This window comes from Protomyctophum bolini (genome assembly GCF_963924005.1).
Source record: "Protomyctophum bolini genome assembly, chromosome: 5".
NCBI classification, from domain to species: Eukaryota; Metazoa; Chordata; class Actinopteri; order Myctophiformes; family Myctophidae; genus Protomyctophum; species Protomyctophum bolini.
The window spans coordinates 6,274,234-6,289,937 of NC_137866.1; the positions used below are offsets into that span (position 1 = coordinate 6,274,234).

General features: G+C 43.8%; 1 protein-coding gene across 4 annotated transcripts in view; it reads left to right on the forward strand.

The window, feature by feature from the left end:
* scube3 (signal peptide, CUB domain, EGF-like 3) overlaps positions 1–15,704 on the forward strand; it is a 216,113-nt gene that overhangs the window by 172,318 nt on the left and 28,091 nt on the right. For all 4 annotated transcript variants that reach the window (XM_080762693.1, XM_080762695.1, XM_080762694.1 and 1 more), the window contains 2 exons: positions 5,335–5,451; positions 10,621–10,743. In XM_080762693.1, the coding sequence (XP_080618819.1) occupies positions 5,335–5,451; positions 10,621–10,743 (240 nt within the window). The remainder of the gene's footprint in view (positions 1–5,334; positions 5,452–10,620; positions 10,744–15,704) is intronic.

Consider the following 15,704-nt stretch of genomic DNA (forward strand, 5'->3'; position numbering starts at 1 on the left):
CAAACATTCCCTTGTGTTAGAGTCGTAGTCCAACCCTCACATGATTACAATGTGAGGGTTGTTTTGGAGTTCATAAATCAAATATTTTATAAATATTTATAAAGTTTTTTGTTGTTTTACCATGGCCTCCTATTTGCTTCAGTTAATCAAATATTACAATATTGGATCAGGAATGAGACCAAAACGAATCTCCTTGAATTCCAGACTTCAGTAACAGGGTGAGTAATATTAGACACGTTCAGAAACGGGTCTCATGGTCGCAGCTTACGTATTTCCTGTAGGCGGAGCCGACATAACTGCGGGGTAAACCTGCCTCTTAAAAAAACCTCTTCTACTAAGGTGAATGGTAGAGTGATTGATGTACAGTCTGCCTCAAACGTTACTATTTTACCTGCTTTTTACTAACACTAACATTACAAAGATGCCCAGAACATTGGGATGAACCTGTGTAGTTTATGGCTGCTCCAACAGTAGTTTTATGAACACAATACTGCTGTACTTTATACCTCATACTTTAAATGCTTAGTATGAGGTATAAAATACAGCAGCCTTGTGTTCATAAAACACTGAAAGATTGGGTAAGACTGACGTTATGTATCTTTCAGGACCTTTCACTGCTTTGTCTCAACCATTACTCTATTGCTCGGCTCTCAGCCACCGTGGTGGATATTTTTACATTTCGTTTTTTTTTTATGTTGCCACTACTGTTGGAGCAGCCATACACTACACGGGTTCATTCCGATGTTCTGGGCATCTTTGTAATGTTAGTGTTAGTAAAAAGCAGGTCAAAGAGTACCGTTTGAGGCAGTCACTCTACCATTCACCGTAGTAGAAGAGGTTTTTTAAGAGGCATGTTTACCCCGCTGTTATGTCGGCTCCGCCTACAGGAAATACGTAAGCTGCAACCATGAGACCCGTTTCTGAATTTGTCTATAGGCTCTATATGCACACAGAATAACTCTTCCTACTTCCGGGCCCCTTACCTATAGTTTCTTTACAGCTGTTAATTTAGTCTACAGTGGCTCTCAAACATTAAAATTTCAAGGACCCCCATAACTTTGAGAGAGTATACAAATGGATCTATTTGTACACTCTCAGAGTTATACACACCTGTACACCTGTACACCATTTGGAACCCACTCAAGGACCCACTTTGAGACCCACTGGTGGTAGCAGTGAGCCTTCATTAGTATCATTAGCACTTACTCCGTTTGACCAGAATGGAACAGAGCCTTCATTAGTATCATTAACACTGACTGATCTGGACCTGACCAGAATGAAACAGAGCCTTCATTAGTATCATTAACACTGACTCTGGACCTGACCAGAATGGAACAGAGCCTTCATTAGTATCATTAACACTGACTCTGGACCTGACCAGAATGAAACAGAGCCTTCATTAGTATCATTAACACTGACCTCTGTTTGACCAGAATGGAACAGAGCCTTCATTAGTATCATTAACACTGACTCTGGACCTGACCAGAATGGAACAGAGCCTTCATTAGTATCATTAACACTGACTCTGGACCTGACCAGAATGGAACAGAGCCTTCATTAGTATCATTAACACTGACTCTGGACCTGACCAGAATGGAACAGAGCCTTCATTAGTATCATTAACACTGACTCTGGACCTGACCAGAATGGAACAGAGCCTTCATTAGTATCATTAACACTGACTCTGGACCTGACCAGAATGGAACAGAGCCTTCATTAGTATCATTAACACTGACTCTGGACCTGACCAGAATGGAACAGAGCCTTCATTAGTATCATTAACACTGACTCTGGACCTGACCAGAATGGAACAGAGCCTTCATTAGTATCATTAACACTGACTCTGGACCTGACCAGAATGGAACAGAGCCTTCATTAGTATCATTAACACTGACTCTGGACCTGACCAGAATGGAACAGAGCCTTCATTAGTATCATTAACACTGACTCCGTTTGACCAGAATGGAACAGAGCCTTCATTAGTATCATTAACACTGACTCTGGACCTGACCAGAATGAAACAGAGCCTTCATTAGTATCATTAACACTGACCTCTGTTTGACCAGAATGGAACAGAGCCTTCATTAGTATCATTAACACTGACTCTGGACCTGACCAGAATGGAACAGAGCCTTCATTAGTATCATTAACACTGACTCTGGACCTGACCAGAATGGAACAGAGCCTTCATTAGTATCATTAACACTGACTCTGGACCTGACCAGAATGGAACAGAGCCTTCATTAGTATCATTAACACTGACTCTGGACCTGACCAGAATGGAACAGAGCCTTCATTAGTATCATTAACACTGACTCTGGACCTGACCAGAATGGAACAGAGCCTTCATTAGTATCATTAACACTGACTCTGGACCTGACCAGAATGGAACAGAGCCTTCATTAGTATCATTAACACTGACTCTGGACCTGACCAGAATGGAACAGAGCCTTCATTAGTATCATTAACACTGACTCTGGACCTGACCAGAATGGAACAGAGCCTTCATTAGTATCATCGGTAACACCTGTGAAGGAAGTATAGGGAAGGGGCCCAACTTTTTTCCAAAATGGCAAATGCATATTTGAGTCCATTCAAGGCTTCAACGGAGTGAGTTTCTCTCCCGGATTTGGGAGGGAAAAGATGATATTTGAAGTGTACTTATTCCCCCTTTCTAGGAGTGTGACTGCCAGTGTGTGGTTTCTCTCTGCAGAGACTCTTTCTAGGAGTGTGACTGCCAGTGTGTTGTTTCTCTGCAGAGACGTGTTTTCTAGGAGTGTGACTGCCAGTGTGTTGTTTCTCTGCAGAGACTCTTTCTAGGAGTGTGACTGCCAGTGTGTTGTTTCCCTCTGCAGATACTCTTTCTAGGAGTGTGACTGTCAGTGTGTTGTTTCTCTCTGCAGAGACTCTTTCTAGGAGTGTGACTGTCAGTGTGTTGTTTCTCTGCAGAGACTCTTTCTAGGAGTGTGACTGTCAGTGTGTTGTTTCTCTCTGCAGAGACTCTTTCTAGGAGTGTGACTGCCAGTGTGTTGTTTCTCTCTGCAGAGACTCTTTCTAGCAGTGTGACTGCCAGTGTGTTGTTTCTCTCTGCAGAGACTCTTTCTAGGAGTGTGACTGCCAGTGTGTTGTTTCTCTCTGCAGAGACTCTTTCTAGGAGTGTGACTGCCAGTGTGTTGTTTCCCTCTGCAGAGACTCTTTCTAGGAGTGTGACTGCCAGTGTGTTGTTTCTCTCTGCAGAGACGTGTTTTCTAGGAGTGTGACTGCCAGTGTGTTGTTTCTCTGCAGAGACTCTTTCTAGGAGTGTGACTGCCAGTGTGTTGTTTCTCTCTGCAGAGACTCTTTCTAGGAGTGTGACTGCCAGTGTGTTGTTTCTCTCTGCAGAGACTCTTTCTAGGAGTGTGACTGTCAGTGTGTTGTTTCTCTGCAGAGACTCTTTCTAGGAGTGTGACTGCCAGTGTGTTGTTTCTCTCTGCAGAGACTCTTTCTAGGAGTGTGACTGTCAGTGTGTTGTTTCTCTGCAGAGACTCTTTCTAGGAGTGTGACTGTCAGTGTGTTGTTTCTCTGCAGAGACTCTTTCTAGGAGTGTGACTGCCAGTGTGTTGTTTCTCTGCAGAGACTCTTTCTAGGAGTGTGACTGCCAGTGTGTTGTTTCTCTCTGCAGAGACTCTTTCTAGGAGTGTGACTGTCAGTGTGTTGTTTCTCTCTGCAGAGACTCTTTCTAGGAGTGTGACTGCCAGTGTGTTGTTTCTCTCTGCAGAGACTCTTTCTAGGAGTGTGACTGCCAGTGTGTTGTTTCTCTCTGCAGAGACTCTTTCTAGGAGTGTGACTGCCTGTGTGTTGTTTCTCTCTGCAGAGACTCTTTCTAGGAGTGTGACTGTCAGTGTGTTGTTTCTCTCTGCAGAGACTCTTTCTAGGAGTGTGACTGCCAGTGTGTTGTTTCTCTCTGCAGAGACTCTTTCTAGGAGTGTGACTGCCTGTGTGTTGTTTCTCTCTGCAGAGACTCTTTCTAGGAGTGTGACTGCCAGTGTGTTGTTTCTCTCTGCAGAGACTCTTTCTAGGAGTGTGACTGCCAGTGTGTTGTTTCTCTCTGCAGAGACTCTTTCTAGGAGTGTGACTGCCAGTGTGTTGTTTCTCTGCAGAGACTCTTTCTAGGAGTGTGACTGCCAGTGTGTTGTTTCTCTCTGCAGAGACTCTTTCTAGGAGTGTGACTGTCAGTGTGTTGTTTCTCTCTGCAGAGACTCTTTCTAGGAGTGTGACTGCCAGTGTGTTGTTTCTCTCTGCAGAGACTCTTTCTAGGAGTGTGACTGCCAGTGTGTTGTTTCTCTCTGCAGAGACTCTTTCTAGGAGTGTGACTGCCTGTGTGTTGTTTCTCTCTGCAGAGACTCTTTCTAGGAGTGTGACTGTCAGTGTGTTGTTTCTCTCTGCAGAGACTCTTTCTAGGAGTGTGACTGCCAGTGTGTTGTTTCTCTCTGCAGAGACTCTTTCTAGGAGTGTGACTGCCTGTGTGTTGTTTCTCTCTGCAGAGACTCTTTCTAGGAGTGTGACTGCCAGTGTGTTGTTTCTCTCTGCAGAGACTCTTTCTAGGAGTGTGACTGCCAGTGTGTTGTTTCTCTCTGCAGAGACTCTTTCTAGGAGTGTGACTGCCAGTGTGTTGTTTCTCTGCAGAGACTCTTTCTAGGAGTGTGACTGCCAGTGTGTTTCTCTCTGCAGAGACTCTTTCTAGGAGTGTGACTGTCAGTGTGTTGTTTCTCTCTGCAGAGACTCTTTCTAGGAGTGTGACTGCCAGTGTGTTGTTTCTCTCTGCAGAGACTCTTTCTAGGAGTGTGACTGCCAGTGTGTTGTTTCTCTCTGCAGAGACTCTTTCTAGGAGTGTGACTGCCTGTGTGTTGTTTCTCTCTGCAGAGACTCTTTCTAGGAGTGTGACTGTCAGTGTGTTGTTTCTCTCTGCAGAGACTCTTTCTAGGAGTGTGACTGCCAGTGTGTTGTTTCTCTCTGCAGAGACTCTTTCTAGGAGTGTGACTGCCTGTGTGTTGTTTCTCTCTGCAGAGACTCTTTCTAGGAGTGTGACTGCCAGTGTGTTGTTTCTCTCTGCAGAGACTCTTTCTAGGAGTGTGACTGCCAGTGTGTTGTTTCTCTCTGCAGAGACTCTTTCTAGGAGTGTGACTGCCAGTGTGTTGTTTCTCTCTGCAGAGACTCTTTCTAGGAGTGTGACTGCCAGTGTGTTGTTTCTCTCTGCAGAGACTCTTTCTAGGAGTGTGACTGTCAGTGTGTTGTTTCTCTCTGCAGAGACTCTTTCTAGGAGTGTGACTGCCAGTGTGTTGTTTCCCTCCTCAGAGACGTGTGCGGTGAACAACGGAGGCTGTGACAGCACGTGTCACGATGCGGTGACGGGGGTCCGCTGCAGCTGCCCCGTGGGCTTCACCCTGCAGCCCGACCGCAAGACCTGCAAAGGTAACGATTCAAATACAAACCATTAAGCCTTATTTCAGGAAGGTGAAAAATAGCCAATATAATGTTAAAAAGTTGTACCAAAATTGGCACACCAGGTTGAAAGGGATTAATTATGGATCAATGGATGTGGGGTGGAGAATGAGATCATAGACTGTAATGACATTTAAATGACCGGTACTCAGATTGATCTGGTTCGATAAACCCATGAATACAAACTTTTAAAACGTACACGATACATTAACCCTAGAACACTAAACACGGGTGATTTTCACCTGCGTTTATATAATTTACTGATATATTTTATATTTTTGTAATTTTCATAATGTTGCTGATGTCTGAAGTGGGTGGTTCTCTCTGTACCTTCAGTGATTCACCTTGCCTTCAATATATTTTGATGAGAAATATTTTACATTTTACATACATTGGGTAAAGTATACCCGTGTTACGGAGGGTGTAACAACAAAATGATGTTTAGTGTTCTATAGGGTTAAAATATACAAAATGGCTTTACTCATACAACAGGAGATTAAAACTCATCCAGTGCCACCAGTTGGATACCAGTGTTGGCCCTCGTTGCCACCGAAGCCCATTATAAATAAAAGAAAGAAAATGTCATTCTATTGTGCATGTCATGTGCATGTCATCACCGCACGGGGGGGCACTGCAGCTAAAATGCTGCAGTGCCCCCTGCATGCGTGCGTGCAAATCAGGGTGGGGGGTGTGTCACTTACTATGAGACCTAGCAGATCATGTCTGTCCGTGCGTCCGTGTGTCTGTGTGTCCCCCCTTTGTGCCCATATATGGAGCTGAGTGATTTGTTTGTGATTGATGCAACACACTCCATATTTGGACGTATAGCTGCTTTGGGGACTCCTTATATGGTTATGGCTAAGTTAAAAACTTAACTTAAAAGAATAACTTAAAAAAAAATCTTAAAAAAACCCCCAAATATGTACGAGCTGCGTTCGCTTCCCGCGTTTGCGTGTCTTACTGGTCTGATGCAGTCAGAATAAACTCTCTTCCATACAGTCCAAAAGACCTCCATTATGTTTCAATGGAAGCCTACAGCGACATGCAGATACAAAAATTCATCCAACATCTGTAGCTAAACAGTTCAGCTGGTTTCAGCTTCAGCGAGCTACAAATATTCTGTGCAGCTTTGTATCTTTGTATCTTTTTGTACAGTGTGAACGCAGCATTACTCTCAATGCATTGTGGTATTAATGTCCATAAATCTGAGTATTTCTTCCTCCTGAGATGCGTGGTGGTTCCAGGTCGCTATCAGACTACGTCTCTCTCTCTCTCTCCTGTGACTCAGCTCATCTCTCCACTCAGTCAATGTTGTCAGTCCTGTCAGAGCCCTTCTCTTTATCTGTCTGTCACAGGCCTTATCTCTGCCCCTTCAGCCCGCTCCACACTTCATCCCTCACACAAACTCTCTCTCATTTGTCTTGTCAATCGATCTATACCTCCGTCTAAGTACTAGAGTACTAGCCAGTGGCCACCGCCTCCTCCTGTAATTATCTAAGTAGACTTGCTGCACTTCTTCTGATGAAACACTTCGACTGCCACCATTAAACTCGGTGTCCCTTCACTGCCGTTCAAAATGTTACTTAAATACAACAGCATTGGCATGAAAATATACACCAAAGTAAAGGTACGCATAAGACATATTTACAAAATAGCAGATCTCAGAGCTCAATCGGCTATTTGTGAAAAGCTGAAAGAGTATAAAATAGGGTTAATGTATGTTTTGTATTAATAATGTATATCGGCAAAGGAACTAGTTTTCAAATAATTGTAGTGGAGTAAGAAGTACGCCATTTGCCTCTGAAATAGTGGGGTAGAAGACAAGTATATACATTATCGAAAGATGCAAATTCTCAAGTAAAGTAAAAGTACCTAAACAATTGACTTAAGTATACAGTACTTGAGTAAATGTACTTAGTTACTTTCTACTGAGTCATTCTTTCTTTGGTGTCTCTGTTTGCCCATTAAACCCTCCTCTATCTCCTGTTACCCTCTGCCTCTCTTCTCTGCCTCTTCTCCTCTGCTTCTCTTCTCTGCCTCTCCCTCTGCCTCTCTTCCCAGCAGCAGCATAATATTTCCACCAAACATTTTCTAATGCCATTAGTTTGTTATTTTCCCAGACAGCCTATCTTTCTTCCACATTAGCATAATATTCATGTTTTTTTTCTTCTTTCCGCTGCGTGCTTCCCTCATCCTCCAGCTACCTGTGCTGTCAAACACAGTTTATACATAATGTCCCAATAAGAAGCAGAAACATCCCAGTCAAGTGGAAAGAATTATATTCAAAAAATTATGAAACAAAAAGGAGAAAGAAAAGATGTTGTATTGTTGCTGTCAGAAAGATCTCTGCATATTTAAACGTTTTATGTTTTGTTCATAGATTAATGCCCTATATCGAGAAGAAAAAAAAGTGCTACACTTGTGCTGTGAGCCAGGGACGGATTAACCCCCACGAGGGCCCCTGGGCCGCTAATCTTGTTGGGGCCCCCATAGCACGTGTGCGCACTAATTTAGTGTTTTTATCATCTTTTTTACCCAAATTTAACAAAATCAACAGCCAATAAAGAGCCAGAGGCGCTACCATCAGAGACTAGCTGCTGAGCAGAATCTGCAACCTCGACCCATATGTCCATATATGGAGATCCTTGACTGTGATCAATATTAAGCCCATGTATGGGATTGCCAATAATATATGATCATATTGTGACAGTCTCATGATAACCACTGTGGTTGCTGCAAAGGTCACAGTTAACTATGGAATCATGCATTTCCCGTCACTCAAAATCCCCATATATGGGCAAAGCCCCATATAATGGTGCCCAGATCTCATGCCCGGGTCTTGTGACATTGCACGCTTCTCGCCTACTGGTAATATTGAATTATATTGAATATAAGACTACTTTTTTTTTTCTTCCAATGGAAATATCTTAAAAAACAGGGTCGTATTATTGGAGACTAGACTTTTGGACATTCAATGTTCTTTTTCCACAAATGAGTCTTGAAAAATGAGGGTCGTCTTATAAATATTCGGCACAATACGGTAATAAGAACTATACACAATACAGATTATGTTCCTGAAAAGTAACCGTGTGGGACATACAAGGTTTCCACCCACCCAGAGAGAGAGAGAGAGAGAGGGAGAGAGACACCCACCCAGACAGAGGGGGAAGGAGAGAGAGAGATGGAACAGAAAGCTATCTGAAAGCCTGGGGGCCTGAGCTGGCGTTCCCTAACAGGAAAGGGAATCTGTTTCCCGTGTAAGGGCTCATAACGTTATACTAACAACTCTGATAAAAAAAAGTACGTTGGCTTTTATTAGTTTGGGCCTTTTTTAGAGAGGAAACAAAAAGAGCAAAACAAACCCAGACAGGCTGGCTGGCACGAGAAGACTCAGAAGTTCTCGCTTCGCTCGCTTTGTGCGTTCGCTCGCTCGCTGGCGGGGCCAGAACCCTCGGAGGAGGAGCGGGTTAGACGGAGACGCAGGAGGCAGGGGAGGGGAGGCGGATTTATTTGATTCCATTTTCTGATGCGTTTATTTCAACCAGATGATGCAGACTTCCTCCCAGAAGGCCACGAGGACACCTCGTTTATTATTCAGGGTTTTATTATTTTATTAACCCCTTTTGGGCGGGAACACCCTTTTGGTGTTATGTTATAATTTAACTATTGGAAAAATAGCAGATCTACAAGCTCATAGCGCGCCACTCGGTGGCTTGTAGGTCTGCTATTTTTGAAAAATCGTTCAAATGTGCCTCAAATCTCATGATTTAGAAGTTTTTTTTTTTTTAATTTCGACGTCGGGTCTAAATGGGTTAATCAGAACCACCGTTCTGTCCCGGTGCTGCCAAAGCCACACGGTCCGGTGTTCAAAGCCCGGTATATCAGAGGATGATGTGTTATACTGGACAAAGTATATCTCCCTCCCCTCAGTATACTTGAGTCATTGTTGTCGGGCTAGAAATCTCTTATCTCCATATTTGAACATCCATATTTGTGGGCGCCCCCTCCCCCCCCCAGCGCGGCGGGAATTAAACTCGGGACCTTCTAGCTGTGAGGCGACATGCAGTACTACCGACTGCGTCATATTTCAGCACCCTCTCTAACCCAGCAGCCCGCCCAGAGTAGGTACAGATATTGGCTCGGGCCGTTCATCTTGGCTCGCTGCGGAGGATAACCTTGGCAACTTGAGACCTATATAGCATCACTCTTCTGGTGGCTTGACATTTGCGCTGTGAGCTTTGAGATCGGCTATAGTGGAGCGCAAGAAAAGGAGCGGCCCCCGGGAGCCTCAGAAGAGCCTCAGGGCCTCAGGAGACGACACTCAACTAAGTATTCAACTGGTTAAGTGTATATGTACACTTAACCAGTTGCAAGTACTCCTATTAGGAGCACTTGTAAGGTTCATTTTATAAGTCAAAAGTGCAATATTTGTCTTTAAAACACAGTGGAGTGAAAGTCAAGTATTCTTAAAAAAAGAATACTCAAGCTAAGTACCGATACTCAAAAAAAGTACTCAGTTAATGTGTCCACCACTGGAATAACGCAGAGAGGAAGATGGGCTGTGATGAGATGCGATGCTTTATTGTGTGATGAGGACTGGGTCTGATTACACACACACACACACACACACACACACACACACACACACAGTCACACACACACACACACACACACACACACACACAGACACACACACACACACCAATCGACACTCTTTGACTCCCTCTCATCATCATCATCTGAGAGCCGAGAAGGGAAATCCCTGAAGCCCATTCTCTGAGCGGCAGCCAAGCCACGCATGCACATAGCAGACATCTTCTTCTCCCCAAAGACTAATCCATAACTTCATAACTTCACAGCATGCTCGCCCTGCTGTCCAACATTAAAACAATCTTTCCCCCGACCGAGTGCCGTAGGGAACGCGGCCCCGCTCGCACGACATAACCATAAATCGAGCTCTGCGTCAATCCGAGGCGAGAACGGTGATGTCCCGTTAATGTTTGTGTTTGTGTGTAATGAACAACGACATGTTCTAACGTGTTCATCTGCATGTTCTGTGTTTGTGTAAATTAACAATGACATGTTCTAACGTGTTCCTCGTCATGTTTCCCCCCCCCCCCCCCCTCCCTCCTCCGCCAGACATTGACGAGTGTCGCCTGAACAACGGCGGCTGCGACCACGTGTGTCGCAACACGGTGGGGAGCTTCGAGTGCAGCTGCAAGAAGGGCTACAAGCTGCTGACCAATGAGAGGACCTGTCAAGGTAAGGGCTACAAGCTGCTGACCAATGAGAGGACCTGTCAAGGTAAGGGCTACAAGCTGCTGACCAATGAGAGGACCTGTCAAGGTAAGGAGGCGTGGTTAATTAGCTCTTCTTCCGACGTCTCTCTTTCTTTCTCTAAAAGAAAAATAGAAAGAAAGCCTGGTGACGCGATGTAACTTAATCACTGGTTTCTTTCAAAACCTGCCTGAAAAAGAGTGTCAGAAAACTCCAAGTGATGATAGATATTAGATATTAGATCTCACTATTGATCCTGTTGGTACTTTATATTGGTACTGTATAGAGCACCGAAGTCCTGACGTCACTGTCAGTAGAGGGCGTCAGTCCCCAGGTTCATGTATTTTTTATTTGCATTATAATCCCCATGGGGGGATTTTAGATCTCTTCATATAAGAACTGCGTTTGAAAAATAAACCGATCATCCCGGCCTTTTCACTCATATGGATATGAAGCATCGACTGAAGGTGGAAATGTGCAAATATACCCAAAGAGTAACAAAATAAGTGTTAGAAACGAGTCAAATAACCCAGAGACTACATTTCCGGGTAGGCGGGAACATAAACTGAATGTTAATTACGTTTATTTGTATTTTTATTTTATTGATATTTAATGTTTCGTGGTTAGTACGAATTGAGTCACCACCAGCTGAGCATATGTCAGCGAGGAATCTCAGGAACGCAATGTGTTGACGGCTGGGCGTGACGTATATTAGCAGCGACATTGCCTTCATGTGTAGTTTCAAGGCTTTTGCGGCCACATTAGTTCCATTTTCTCCAGAAACTGGCTGTATCAAATATTAATGAACATCATTAACGACACACAGCCACCCCCCTGACCGAAAGGCCGGGATAATCGGTTTATTTTTCAAACACAGTTCTTATATGAACGATCTAAAATCCCCATATGGCGATTTCAATGCAACTAAAAAAATACATGAACCTGGGGACTGACGCCCTCTACTGACAGTGACGTCAGACTTTATTGGTGCTCTATATTGGTGCTAATGTGAGGATACTCGATCACTGTCATTTCTGCAGACAATCAATGGTAGAGCACGTTGGTTGGCTTCAACTGAAGCAACATTGAAGCATGCAACATGCAGGCCATTCAATTCACCTTCCTTGTTTTTTTACCTGTAGTCGGCAGCCAATTTAACAGAGCCAAAAGCTTTATTTATTTGTGCCAGTGATTTGATTCCAATGACATGACTCTCATCTCTCTGGACAAGAAGTCACCTCAGTTCCTGCTAAAATCGATAAGAGAGCTGATAAGCCCAAAATCGTATTGATTTGCTGGTTCTCAATAACTTTGCGATCGATTCCATTAGGATTCCTGAGCCCATTTCCCAGTAATGAGGAGGATGTAGCAGCATGGATACAGATAAAGAGTTTTGCCACGTCTAAAAAGCACAGGTGTGGGGAATTAACCGTCAGATCTCTCAAGACGTCCCTTAAGGTTTTGGATAAATCTAAAGCCTCTCTTGTACGTAATCCACAAACATCTGGTGAGAGAAGACATGCAAAGCCGGCTAGAGGAATGAATGGAAAGCCAGATGACATGCCTCTGAGATTGTCTTTGTGTTACTGATGTGGTCAAATCAATAGTCTGACTGAGCCAGCCTGGTACACATCACAGGCACAAGAGGCACAGCATTACAATGTAGTCCGCCAGGCGTAAACATCATTATGTCTAAAATATGTTACTTTCCAGGATTACAATTTAAAAAACAGCAAAAGTAGCAGATCGGCAAGCTGAAAATGCAACACTTTGTGTCATGTTTCGAGCATGTAGATCTGCTAATGATGATGCATTTTGTGCAACACTGTAGTATGATCATAGGTGACCGGGTCTTCTGCTGTACAGCTCCATGTCTGTGCAATGGGTGCTGTTTTTCCTTTGTTTTGCCAATGGGTACCCAGATGGCCAGATTGGTGCATTTCAGTCCCCAAACACCTGAGAGCACCACAGTGCATTGGTGCTTTTATAAATTGACTACCACACTAATAATAATATCTATTATTATTATTATTAGTAGTAGTAGTAGTAGTAGTTAACTAAGATAAACCTTGCATTACTAATTCACGAATAGATTTACCGTATTTAAGACGACTCTGATTATAAGACAACCCCCATTTTTCAAGACTCATTTGAGGCCCTTGAGTCCTACAGTATATTTGTATGTCAGCCTTTACAGGCCCATTTGGTTCCATTTGTACACGCTTACAGTATATCCCCGTAAGGGGCCATTTAACCCCCTCAAAAATCCATGAGGGTCCCTAGGCTGGACCCACCGGTGTAGCCCGGTGGGCCAACATGCACACTATCAGCACCCTGACTCTATTTGACCACAATGGAACAGATGCAGGCATCATTGGCAACACATTGGACATTTCTTTCAAATATGGCTGCTGCGCATAGAGCGCTATTACTATAGGAGGGGGGAGATGGAGTCATTTTGTGGGTGAACTATCCCTTTAAAGTTTAAACCCCATAAACGTGGGAGCGTCGACATGGGAATGTCGACCACAGCTTCTAGTCCTCTGTGCCGTCCCGTCATCACCTCAGCCACGCGGCGGCCTGGCGGCAGCGCTCTCTCTCTCCATGTTGCTTTGAAACACTGTAGTTGTTGGTTTGTAGTCGTTGACAGTACACTAGCTTGTTTCGTAGTCGTAAGAAGACACACTGTAGTTTGTTTTGCAGTCTTTTGACACACTATACATAGCTTGTTTAGTATAGCGTTGTGTAGTTTTGACAGCCTAGCTGGTTGTGTTTTAGCGTGGTGTTTCTTTGACACACTGTAGCATGTTTTGTGTATAGCGCCGTGTTTTGTCTTCAGTTGAAGGGGTTTTGGCTAACGCCGCGGCGTTGAGTGAGGCGGTGTCAGGAGTAACACGCTCTGGTGCGCCGCACCTCACCGCTTATCCACAACCCCCCACACACACACACACACACACACACACTGCACTGACTCACCTGCAGTGGTGGAAGTTTACTTAAGTAAAAGTAAATGTAGAAATACTCTGTCAGAAGTTAAAGGCCTGTATTCAACATTTGACCTGAGTAGAGGTATTGGAATCAATATATACTGTACATGGCAGTACCAAATTAAAAGTACTCAACTTTTCTAATATAATTACTCTTTCGAAAATAGCAGATCTACACTAGAGGCTCATGATGTTGCCTATACATTGTGAGATTGTAGATCCGTTATTTTCAAAGTATAACCTATAGTAGTTATAATCTTAATCTACATACAGTAACTGAAGTTTTAATAAACTACTCCTCTCTCTCTCTCTCTCTCTCTCTCTCTCTCTCACACACACACACATTCACATCATACCTCGCCCGCCCCGTGCTCTCTCCTGCACTGAAATGACAGACAGGCCAAGTGGGAGCGAGAGCAACACGCCCCGACAATAAAAGTCCAAATTCCTCTCAATTAATGGTGTTTCTGTAGAGTCGTCCCTGTCTGCAGTAGGTGTGTCTCTATCACTGACATAATTACTTTAATCATAGTAATAATGACTGCAGCGCTTTGGGGGGGTTGTTGTTGCAAGAGCAACACACACAATAGAACATTGCGTAAAGGTGCCGTTAGCGAGAGTTAGTGTTAAATACCCACTGAGCAATAGCCCGCTATAAAAATCTAAAAATTAAAGTTTTTTTAGACGTCGTTGTTTAAACGTCTAAACCACTAATCAACGTTTAATCTAAGAATAATCTTAGAATAAAAGATAGTCTGAAAAACTTTCATTGTTAGACGTTTTTTATCGCATTTTTAGATGTCCCTTTAGACGAATATTAGTACTTGAGTTGGTACTTGGTCTGCTCTTTTGTTTCCCCTTCCAAGCCAAACCTCTTTGCCGATCTACATGCTGACAGTGGGTGAAGATGCAGAAGACATTACAATTTGCACCTCATAACTTCTGATTGAGGAGACCATTACGAAAGGGGTTTGAGAGAGAGTTCAAGAGGTTAATGTGCAAAAACAAAAATAAAGTACCTATCATACTCTGAGTAAGGGCCCCTCACGGTTCCTTGGTTATAGTCTGTAACTCTGAGTGTGGAACCAAATGGAACCAAATGGAACCTTAACACGTCCAATTCGGTTCCACGTGTTGCACTCTCACAGTAACGGTGGTTCATTGAAATTATTTCTGTAACGCTTTGAGAACCATTGCCCTAAAGGGGTCCCAGGACCCCCTGTCAAAGACCCCAAGGGTCTCAGAATGCTTGTCATACGTTGCCATCTATACAGTGAAAACACAAGTCTATAGTGTCAGGGGAATATGATCATAAAATGATATCCAAAACAGAAACAGTGGCAGATATACAAGCTCAAAATGTGTCGATTTATTGCACTCCGTTTCGAGCTTGTAGATCTGCCACTTTTTATATAATTTCCGTGACTCTGTAGTATGAACAAGTAGGGCGTTATATTAACAAACAAAAACAAAAAACGTAAAATATGGACATAAGAGGTTTCCTGGGCCGACAGCAAACAAGTTATTATAACCCGCGTGGAATTTGCAACCTCAGCCTTTTCATCTTCGACATGAGATTGCTTCGGGGTTTATATTATCGGCGGCTGGCGTCAGCCCTCTGCCAAAAGAACAGAACAACATGTAAACTACTGTCTGTGTACATTAGTTTTGGAACTGTTCTTCCACTGCAGGGTGCATGTGAGGTGTCTGTGTGTGTGTGTGTGTATGCAGGGTGCATGTGAGGTGTCAGTGTGTGTGTGTGTGTGTATGCAGGGTGCATGTGAGGTGTCAGGCTGTGTGTGTGTGTGTGTGTGTGTGTGTGTGTGTGCAGGGTGCATGTGAGGTGTGTGTGTGTGTGTGTGTGTGTGTGTGTGTGTGTGTGTGTGTGTGTGTGTGTGTGTGTGTGTGTGTGTGTGTGTGTGTGTGTGTGTGTGTGTGTGTGTGTGTGTGTGTGTGTGT